We start from the raw sequence: 11,788 nt of genomic DNA on the forward strand, positions 1-11,788 counted from the left end.
ATTATTTTTTTTTAGAAATGTCAAGTGTGTTAGGGGCTGGGAAGTTATATATTTTTTTTTTTGGAGGGGGGGTGGGGGCGGCAAGCTTAAGCTTTGCCTTGGGCGCCGAGCAGCCTTGCACCAGCCCTACCCTCCACCTAAACAGTACAAGGGTTGGTTATGCTATTTGGGAGAGGGTGCAGAACTTTTTTTTTTTTTTAAGTTTTCTTTTACTTGATTTTTTTCATAAACCTAGGGCACCCACAAAAGATACGTCTCCTAGAGACCTATCTGCGGTTGCTTTCAACTCAAATTACATCTTTACATTGCTAGGCTCGCCCACTACCTCCCCCGTTCTACCTCTCTAAGCGCAGAGAGGAGCAACGGGGGGATCCGTCTCAGTCGTAGTGCACATGTTCTTTGCGCAAAAGTGCTTTTTGCGCTGAACAGTAGTTCTTGAATCTGACTGTAAATCAGGCCCTAATACTTCATTGTTCACATTGTTCATTGTTTACATAGTAACTTCACTAATGAGAAAATAATCAGAGAACCATTTGAAAGCATCTGTTCTTGTGAAAACAGGATCCCTGGTGATGTATATAGACATTCTTCTTTTTTTTTACATAATGCATCATTTGAAAATGTACAAAATATCTGTCTGAGGTAAATCTGTCACTGTAGGTGTTTCATGAGAGACATATATTCAAACGTTTCATCAGTGGAGGGAGGCAAACACTATTGGTCCCATGCATCCTACAGAGAGGAAAGAACGTCTCTGGATTTTCTACAATAAAATATATGTTGAATTCTTACACTTGTACAAAAAAAATACTGTCCTGTGCAGTGACTGCGTATGTTGCTGCTATGGGATGTACTGTTGATACCATATGTTAGTCACATATATTTAAAGGGTTTATAGGCACAGAAACATCTGATTAGAAAATGGATCATCAAAAGAAGAAATAAGTAGAAGGGAAATACACATATTAAGAAACAACAGTTTAATACTTAACTAATATGTCCATCTTGCTCTCTTTCACTTCTCTGCAGCAGGTTGCTATACTAGAAGGGAAATACAGACCACAGAAAATGACTGCAGACTTTCTTTGTAGGAGTGCATTATGTGGATCAGTGGACTCATACACATGGAGAGGGCCAGTGAGATCACAGCAGGTCAAATGGCTGCAGCATCAGGTTTTTTTTACTTACATCCGATTCTACTAGAACACTGTCTTTAAAATGTGTGTGTATATGTGTTGGAGGGGTGGAATTTAGCTATTTGTAATGGTGTAGAGGAGGGGGGGGGTTACCTTCATGGTTCGTATCTACAAAAATTTTACTTGGAAATTTAATGGTTTGGTTTCCAGCTCTATGACTAGGTCAATTTTCATATACTTAGAAATAGTTGGGTTCACTAGCAATTTCACTAAAATTAGCACATATATTTTTTATTATCATCATAATATACATGGAATCATAGAGGAAAAAGGGGTGAGTATAAAAAGTGGATATAAATAGTCTGCACACCGATATTGAAATTGCAGTTGTTTGTGAAGTAAGCCCTGAAATTAATATAAATCATGACACTCTTTCCGCGGGATTTGACAGAAAATTGATGATTTTTTCTCACGGCTCATAGAACTGCGAGCAAAAATCAGTGGAGAAATTACCGTAGTAACGGTAATAATGCAAAGTTGCGTCGTTTAAATGCGGCTAATTGTATCTGCCCCTCAGTGTGACCTGAAATCCAACTAGGGGGTAAATGTATTAAGCTCCGGGTTCTTCGACATCCTCGAGATAGGCGTCTTCAGCGCTTAAATTTAAAGCGGCGCTGCTTTGTAAATTATTATTTTATTATTATTAATTTTTATTTATAGGGCGCCACAAGGTGTCCGTGGCGCCATACAGGGACAAAACGAATTACAATACAAGGTGAGACAGCACAGTACAGTAAACAGTAAGCACAGTAACTCAGTAAGCTCAATGCACAGCTAGAGAGGGTGGGGAAAGGGGGAGGGAGGATTGGCAAACAACGGAGCCCAAGAAGGAGGGGGCGGAAGACAGTGAGACCCCCAGAGGGGACGGGGGGAGGAGGGTTGTCGAGGAGGAGGGCAAAGTAGCTGGAGAGCAGAGTTAGAAGTGGTGGAAACAGGAGGAGAGATTGCCCTGCTCAGAGACGCGTACAATCTAAGGGAAGGGGTGGACAGACAAAGAGACGCAGGGGAGAGAGGGAGAATAGGGGGACAGGGGCGGGGAAGGGGAAAGAAGGAGGAGAGGCAGCAGAAAAGGTAGGGAGTTAAGTGGGAGACTGAGAGGCTTTAAGAAAAAGGTGGGTTTTTAGGGCCCAATTGAAACTGGACAGATATGGGGAAGTTCTGATGGAGGGAGGGAGCTTGTTCCAGTGGAGGGGGGCAGTGCGGGCGAAGTCTTGGATACGCGCGTGGGAGGAGGTTATAAGGGGGGGAAGAGAGACGACGGTAAGAAGCAGAACGGAAAGGGCGGGATGCAGCATGAATAGAGAGGAGGGTGGATATGTAGGGCACAGTGAAGTTGGCGAGGGCCTTGTAGGTGTGTGTGAGGAGCTTAAAGAGGATTCTGAAGGGGAATGGGAGCCAGTGAAGGGCTAGATAGAGGGGGGAGACAGAAGAGGAGTGGCGAGAAAGGAAAATAAGTCTAGCAGCAGCGTTAAGAACAGATCGAAGGGGAGCAAGATGAGAGTGGGGGAAGCCAGTGAGGAGGAGGTTGCAGTAGTCTAGGCGGGAAATGATCAGAGAGTGGATGAGACATTTGGTGGCATCTTGGGAGAGGAAGGGCCGAATGCGAGCGATGTTACGAAGCTGGAAGTGGCAGGATTTAGCAAGAGAGAGGATGTGGGGGCAAAAGGAGAGAGAGGAGTCGAGGATGACACCAAGGCAGCGAAGTTGGGGGACAGGGGAGATAGAGGAGTTGTCGACAGTGATGGAGAGGTCAGAAGGGGATGAGGTATGAGAGGGAGGAAAAAATATGAGCTCAGTTTTGGCGAGGTTAAGTTTGAGGAATCGGGAGGACATCCAGGAGGAGATGGCAGAGAGGCAGGCGGACACTCTAGAGAGGATGGAGGGAGAGAGATCAGGAGAGGTATAGTTGAGTGTCGTCAGCGTAAAGGTGGTAGTTAAAGCCTAAGGAGCTGATGAGTTGACCCAGGGAAGAGGTGTATAGAGAGAAAAGTAATGGTCTGAGAACAGAGCCCTGAGGGACCCCGACAGGAAGGGTGGACGGGGGGGAGAGAGACCCAGAGGTGGTGACAGAGAAGGATCGGTCAGCAAGGTAAGAGGTGAACCAGGACAGGACTGGGCCGGAGAAGCCAAGAGACTGGAGGGTGTGGAGGAGGAGGGGGTGGTCAACGGTGTCGAAGGCTGCAGAGAGGTCAAGGAGGATGAGAAGGGAGAAGTGGCCGCTGGCTTTAGCAACTTCCCTTTACAAGGCAGCGCCACTTTAAATTTAAGCGCTGAAGACGCCGAACTCGCGGGTGTTGAAGAACCCGGAGCTTAATACATTTACCCCTAAATGTCATTGAAAAACATATAGACATTTTATTTTAGGAAAAAGAAGTGAAAATAAAAACCTACAATATCCTTGTTGCACAACCCTAATACATTGTGTACATAGGCAAACCCGAGGGGGGGGGGGGGGGGTTTCTAGTGCATGGAAACCCCCCCCCCCCTCTAAGCCTGGGGCACTGTATAATTGAGATGGCTGGACCTGGCTGCCTCTTCACACAGCTCTGTTTGAAAAGAAAGAGCTGCGTCCACCTAACAGTAGTGCACACAGCATTGCCCATGTATATTATAGGGATAGGAAGAGTTGGAGAGCAGCCAAGCACTGTCTAAAATTATAGCCACATCCCCATGCATGATGGTCACACCCACTGGTGGCGTGGTGTGGAAACCCCCCTCTACAAATCCTGCGTTTGCCCCTGGTGTAAGCACCTTTTGGTTTTACTTTAGCAAAAATTGCTGTTTTTTTAGAGTTGCTTCTGAAACAGCTAATTTTGCTATTCATAACATACGAGCATGCACCATTATCTTATGAATTATAGAGCAAGCATGACTTATTGTTTAAGGCGACAAAATGTATGTGTAAAGTTATGGGACAAAATTAATTAAAAATAAATAGGGAAATATTATCTTATAATTAAATTAAAGGGGTAATAGTGTTGTGTTACTAATGGGGCAATAATAATTGTTTTTGGTTAGCGTAAAACCATCATTTCATGATGGTGACACCATTTAAAGTGCATACTTGTCCACTACAAGTGCTAGCATGCTGCTTGTAGTGCCACAAGTGTGCATTTTAATTGGTGTTCCCATCATGAAATAACCGTAGGCTGTGCTTCATTTTAGTTGCCCTTCTTTGTGAATATATCTTTCTGGAGATATGGCCTCCAGAAATAAACACAGCATTCTAGATGAGGACGTACAAATGACCTATTACTACTTTCTGCTGCTGATTCCTCTCCCTATGCAACCAAGCATCTGACTTGCCTTCCTCATTGCTTTGTTACATTGCTTACCTGTCTTTAAATCACCTGAAATTGTGACTCCTAGATCTCTCTCCTCCTCAGTAGTTTCCAGTAAAGTGCCATTAATACTATATTTAGCCTTTTCGGTTTTTGAGACCCAAGTGCATGATTTAGCATTTTTTGGCATTAAATGATAGTTACCACTCTCTTGACCATTCCTCTAGTCTATCTAAATCATAAATCATTTGTTTTACCCTTCCTGGTGTATCTACCCTGTTGCATATCTTTGTCATCTGCAAAAATGCATACTTTCCTTGCAATACCATTTGCAATGTCACCAATAAAGATATTAATAAGCACTGGTCCAAGTACAGATCCTTGAGGTACTACACTGCTATCCTTTTCCTCCTGTGAATGCACTCCATTTACTACAACACTATTTTCTAACATGCAACCAAGATCTTATCCATTCAACCATCTTAGAACCAATCACAAGCTATCAAGTTGATTTAACAGTCTGCGATGTGGGACAGTGTCAAAAGTCCTACTAAAGTCTAAGGGCTAGATTTACTAAGCTGCGGGTTTGAAAAAGTGGGGATGTTGCCTATAGCAACCAATCGGATTCTAGCTGACAATTTGTAGAAGGTACTAAATAAATGAAAGCTAGCTGATTGGTTGCTATAGGCAACATCCCCACTTTTTCAAACCCGCAGCTTAGTAAATCTAGCCCAAAATGTCATACCAAAGACAAAACTGGTGGTCATGAAGGGGAAAAAACTTCCAGTCTTTGAGTAGTTAATGGATGTATATTATATTCAGAATGGGTGAAGGACAGAATAAGAAAACAAAGAATGTGATATATTAAATGATAATTAGAAGCTATATTCAAGTCTTTGGCATTAGAAGTACCAAAATCCACTCACAATTATTTTTTTCACATGATACATTTCCTATAATATGTACAAAAGTGCAACCATCACAAAAAAACATTAAAATGTAAATATGTTTTTCAGCTATGGTAAGAATGTTGGGGTGACCAGTTTCCATATGTTGATATACAGTCTTGATCAAAAAATATTGGCACTTTTACACTTTTTTCAAATAACTCACAATTTCCTCAAAATATAAGATGAAATTAACAATCAATCTCACCCTCTTTCATCCTCAATCTCTCCCCCTCTTGTTTGTTTCCCTCAGATCCCCTTACTTTGTTCCATCCCCATCCCCATGTATCAAACGTTTGCCTGCTCCTCTCCCTTTAGATTGCAAGCTCTAGTGAGCAGGTCCCATTTCACTCCTATTCTCATTACCTATAACTTTTGCTCACCAACTATTCTGTGCACCTTCTCCTCGGACTCTCTGCCCATTGCCTCCATTCTCCACTGCCTTAGCACCTCTTTTAGTGGCTTAAAACCTGTTATTTGCTTCCACGCTAATTTGCACTGGGTTCAGCCTGCGTTGAATATACCCCTTGCACCCCAGTAGCTGTGATTAGAGTTGTAGTGTTATATGTTTACTGTATTGTACTGTTCTAGCATGTACTGTCTTGTTGTTTACACTCTGTCTGGCGCTGCAGAACTCATGAGGCGGGTGTAGTACCTATTATCGGTACTGACTACCCCGACACAGAACAAAACGTCATGAGGATACCGAATGAAGACTACAGCGACCTGTGAAAAAACCTACTTACCGGAAAGCAGAAGACTTCACATCACGACTCCCTGTCTTGCCGGCTTGAGAAAATTACGTCATCAAGAATCGCAACTTGGATTAAAGTGGCGATGGACGGACCCGCCTGTCATTTATGTAAAGTAAGTACTCTTTTAGGGGTTAGGGGTGTTCGGGATATTAGGGTTATGAGTTAGGGTTAACCCTAATCCTAACCTAACCCTAACCTTAACCCCTAAAGAGTACTTACTTTACATAAATGACAGGCGGGTCCGTCCATCGCCACTTTAATCCAAGTTGCGATTCTTGATGACGTAATTTTCTCAAGCTGACAAGACAGGGAGTTGTGATGTGAAGTCTCGTGCATTCCGGTAAGTGGGTTTTTTCACAGGTCACTGTAGTCTTCATTCAGAATCCTCATGTCGTTCTGTTCTGTGTCGGGGTAGTCAGTATTGTGAAACTGACTACCACCGCATGTGGCACTCTATAAATAAAGGTTGATAATAATAATAAATAATTGTTGAGATCAAGTACTGTTATCTGTTAATATTCAGAACCTTTGTTTTTTTTATTCTGAATTTAATATGTATACAGTTTTAAAAATGAAATGAAATGGCATTGACAAGATAATTCACTTTATATATGGTAGTACGGACTTTGTAGCCAGTAGAAAGCTTCCTGCACCTTTCTACTGGCAGATTGTTCTACTCTTCTTGCGCAAACTGCTTCAGTTCCCCCAGATTTGAAGGATGCCTTCTTCAAACTGCTGTTTTTAGATCTCTCCATGGATGGTCTATGGACTCATTGCTTCCCACTTCAGAACAGTCCAGCTTCTTGCCTTGAACCATTCCTGGGTGCTTTGTGAAGTGAGATTGAGGTCATATGGCCTAAGTCATTAAGGAAAGTAAGGCAAAAAAGGAGTAAATGTTCTCTGAGACAAACCATGTAACAATGCAAGGGGTGTAAATTAAATTATAATTTTGCACATAAGTTAAATACTAGCTGTATTTTCATGTAGCACACAGATACTGCATAGCTTGATTTTTACACTGATATTTAAAGTTGATCTAGGACATGCCCTATCCCAAATATATATCTGTCCCCACATTTTAAACTTGCCTCCATTCAATGGTTTTGCTCAGGTGCAAAGTTACTCCTTTTTATGCTTTGTTCTCCTTAATGACTCAGGCCAATAGACTTGTTGGAGGGCCTGAGACCTTTGATTGAGACCCAGCATTCTGACACTGGTTTCAACATTGTGCTCCAAATTGGCCTGGTAATCTCCAGATTTCATAATGTCATGACAATCTAAACCCCCTGTGCTGGATACAGCACAGTAACCCCAAAATATCACTGAACGTCCGCCATGTTTTACTATAGAGAAGTTTTTCTTTTCATTTTGCTTTCTGCAAACATATGATGTCAGATGATGTGTTTTGCAAAAAATCTCTAATTTGTTCTCTTCTGTCAACAGGACATTCTGCAAGAAGCAATTTGGTTTGTTCAAGTGTGTTTTGGCAAACTAGATTAGAGCTTTCTTATATCTCTCTCAGCAGTAGGGCCCTCCTGGGTCTACGTTCCAGAAAACCTGCTTTCACTAAGATAGTGACCAATGGACTGGATTGAAACTGTTGTACCTTGTGTCTGAAGGTCAGCTTGAATCTGTTTTGTAGTTTCTCCACCATTTAAACAATCCTGCTCTGCAATCCTGGCTACAGTGCCATGGCTTTAAACTTCCAAATAACATTATGTATAGTGAAATCAGCGGAAGCCTGGTCATTGCTTTTAGCCTGGGGTAGTTATTGCTAATGTATAGAGATAAAGAGCATGGGCTACTCCTAGAAATGCAGGAACCAGCATCAGGCTATGCCTGGCTGTATGGTCACAATATAACAGTGCGGGGTCCCCAGACATGTTATGAATCAGACCCAGTCTAGGGGAATTAGGCCCACAAATTTATGTAGGTCCCCATTCAGGGAAAACCAGATTTTTTAGAGTACTAGGGATCGTAACCTTGGTATTCCACACTGTGCTGACCAATCTGCCCCTGAAGCACATATGACGGGGGATCCAATGCTGCAGATCTCCTTGTTGTAGGGTGACCAGTCCAGCAGGTGCTGGATGCTGCTTTGCTACCCTGCATTAGTAGTAAACAGCTCAGGCTATCACCGACCAGGCTCTCAGTGTGTGGTCAACTGAAGCTGCACTAGTTGTTGCAGAGACCTCCTGCTATAATAAAGGTAGTCTCTCAGAAACTGTGATTAAGATTATTTATAAGATAGATAGATAGATAGCACTCTGGGACCACCTCCTTCATTAATGTAAACTTTTCTTTTCCGTAAATAATGCGTGGTTTACACCTATTTATATCTTTAATGGACTACCATTGTTACTTGGCATTTTTGTATGTTTGAATGTTTTTATTATACTAAAGTACTTAGAAACAAGCTTTCCCGTGCAAGGTGTCCTCAGATGGTGCAAAAGGTATCCTACTGAAGAAAAACATTGGAGAGCACTGCCAGAATGCTCTCTCTTCAACCATTGAATCTCATTTCATCTATAAAGTCTCACAAATGAATCTAGTTTTGCAATGAGTGCATTAGACTGCGCATCCATGCATTTATGCCACACAGCAAGGTACGTCAAGCTTCACTTAGCTCTTCCCATCAGAGGATGCATATATGTTGCACATTTGCACTTTTATAAATTACACTTTCTATGTACTGAACTCTGTCACGACCTGGGAGAGCAGCTGAACTGTGAATAAAAATCTGAATAAATCAGTTTTGGAACAGAATAAAACAATCTGGACATTTCTAGCTCATGCAAGCTGGTGCTGAGATTACATTTATTCTTATCATAGTGATGCCCAGAGCCCTATTCATCCCAAAGCAAAGGTACATTGGAGGTGTGTAGAAAGGATATGAAGACTTCCTCGCTGCATATGCTATATATAATAATAAAGAGTATGCAGTGGCAAAATATAGGCAGCATAATTATTTTGAAATAAAACAGTAAACTAACTTGAGAAATGAGCAAAAAATGGGGAAAACATTTTCTGTATCTTTTCAATTTATATTAAAATGTAAAAACATTTTGCTTCCAGTTTTATGTTTTGCAGAGAAATGAGGCAAATGTTAGAAAACAGATGCAGTTTATTTTTGATATTTTAGTTTCTTTACAATAACACGAATGTGCTTTTATTGTTGTCCATACCGTTCTTTTGATTCCAATTACGCTTGAGTTTACTATGCCCTGTAGATGGCAGTGTTTACACATAAAGTTTCTGCTGTTTATGAGTTTTACCTTTTAAACTCTATTTGGTCAATTCTAATAAAAATTTAGTGATTTTTATTTAAAGTCGTCCTTACCAGTTAGCAATATATTTTGCTATAGGTTTTAATAGGTTGGTATAATTAAATTCTTAAGTTGTTATTATGAAGACACTTTTTTTTTTTTATAAACTATATGTAAAACTATAAATGTTCACACATGCATAAAACAACGGTATTGTGAGTGAGTCACTCATGTTTTCGTGGAACATGACATGTGATGTTGACATCTACATTTCATTTGGATTGGTGTTTACTAAGAAAGTTGCTTAATCAAACATTGCAGTCGCCTATGTGTTTTTAAAAATGCTATTTCTCAAACTACTAACAATGTACATGCATTACATGTATATGATTGTATTATGCTTTATGCAACGATAGTGGTCTGTTTATTTTGATTGATTATATTCTAGAATCTAGACTGATATTAAGCAAATATGAAAAATGGCTGCTACCATTCCTGCCTGAAGGCAACACCAAACAATCAAACAATCTTGGTCGAAGCGAGTTATTTTCTATCTAATTCTTGCTTACTCAGACTGTCAAGGTAGAGAAGGGGCTTTGGCATATTTTGCTATCCATTATTTATAATATTTTCTGCCTGCCCGTGACTGATGAGTCTTCTAATCTGCTATGTTCATATATCTACTACTATTGGTGCTAAAAAATCATTGTAACATCATCAGTTCCAGAATCATCGTAATCTCTCTTCCTGATTCTGTAAATGTGATCAGCGGGAGATTAATACAGTCATCTCCCTACCAGAAGAGTGCTCATTGACCAGTCTCAAACAAGCAATATCAAAGCAGGAGCACATACATTCTGCATTTAAGTACTTGGGTTGGGAAAGCTGAGAGTGAAATGTCTGGTCTGTGTATTTGAATCACCTAGATAAACTTTGCTTTACTATGTAGGAGTTGCTTTATTAATCACATGTTGATATGTTTTGTATCAACCCTGATACAATCAGCAGCAATTGTGCCTTTAATAATGGGATACGAAAATATTGTACATACCGTTTAATTTTGTTACGGAATTGTATACACAAAAAAACTTGTATAAGAAGGATACAGCAGTAAGACCCATGCATTTTCCCTTTTACACAAAAAAAAATAGTCCAACGTGCAGTTATAGGTAAATGTATAACTAGATTTAAAAAAATATAGATTTTTATGCTGCTGCTTTAGCACTTTTTCAACTCATATACTCCACAGCCTCACAATTCTGCCTCGGTAACTTAACCATTTGCTATCTGCCCCTCTTCTCTCTGCCCATCTTTAACATCATATAACACCATTATTGCCTGGCCAAATCTTTCCCTCACCATTTTCTTTATTCACTTCGCCTGTTTTCACTTTCCTTATTCCCACATGCTTGAAGTCGTGGCAAGCTTGAACCATGCCAGTGTCTAATTACGTGTAAGTGCAGGAGAGGCAGATGGTCATTTTAGCTTTGGTGCTGAAAGTTTGTCAGGATGCAAGGTGCAACCTTAGCTCAGAAATTATTGAGAGGGAGAGGTAAAGGAGAGCAGATATAAAACTGATGGCCAAAGGGCCCCCTCCCTTTCATGTGCTTACCTGACAATCACATACATGACCAGAACGTTTCCAAAGAGCCCAACCACGCAGATCATGGAGTACAGAGCTGTGATGATGATTGCTATGATGATGGAGTTGGTGTCCTCATTGGGCATCTCTCGTCCGTTGCAAATATAGGACTGGTTTTCATCCAGGCTGGTCGCATTGCCCAAGGCACCAACTGGACATCGCATGGCAGCTAGCGAGACATTAACTACACCGCCAATGGTGCTGTTGGTTAGGCTGTCGGCAGGTGACAAGGAGCTGTTCAAGGAAATGTCCATTTTGACAGTAGCAAACGATACTTCAGAGGTAAGACAGGCTAGGATGTGACTGCTGTATCTATAGTCTCTTCTGTCTCTTACACATCTTTCTCCTCCTCTTTTGCTACTTCCCCCTATCCCCCTCCTCTGTACAGTCACAGAGAGAAACCTTTAAGCCAGCAAGTAACTAGGCAATGACAGAGATGCAAAACAAGCTACTGGTGTGGTCTAGATTTGAAGTAGTAACGAGTGGTCTCAGACGTGCTCAGTGTCCATGTGTTGATATGTACAGTTGCTGCTACCTGCTGCATCTACACACACACCCCGCCTCTTAGCTCATCATCATAAATCTTTCTGAGCATCGCTCACCAGCATAGGAAGGCTATATACACAAGACCACGCTAGCAGAGCTGCGTGGCAGTTTTATTACACTCAGTGATGAAAAATCAATTGCAACGGTAGAGAAAG

General features: G+C 41.2%; 1 protein-coding gene across 1 annotated transcript in view; it reads right to left on the minus strand.

The window, feature by feature from the left end:
• OPRM1 (opioid receptor mu 1) overlaps positions 1-11,585 on the minus strand; it is a 56,548-nt gene extending 44,963 nt beyond the window's left edge. The window contains exon 1 of the mRNA XM_075203577.1: positions 11,058-11,585. Coding sequence (XP_075059678.1) covers positions 11,058-11,341 — 284 coding nt within the window. The 5' untranslated portion in view covers positions 11,342-11,585. The remainder of the gene's footprint in view (positions 1-11,057) is intronic.
• Positions 11,586-11,788: the final 203 nt, after the last annotated feature.

Source organism: Mixophyes fleayi, chromosome 3, assembly GCF_038048845.1.
Source record: "Mixophyes fleayi isolate aMixFle1 chromosome 3, aMixFle1.hap1, whole genome shotgun sequence".
In the NCBI taxonomy this organism is placed as follows: domain Eukaryota; kingdom Metazoa; phylum Chordata; class Amphibia; order Anura; family Limnodynastidae; genus Mixophyes; species Mixophyes fleayi.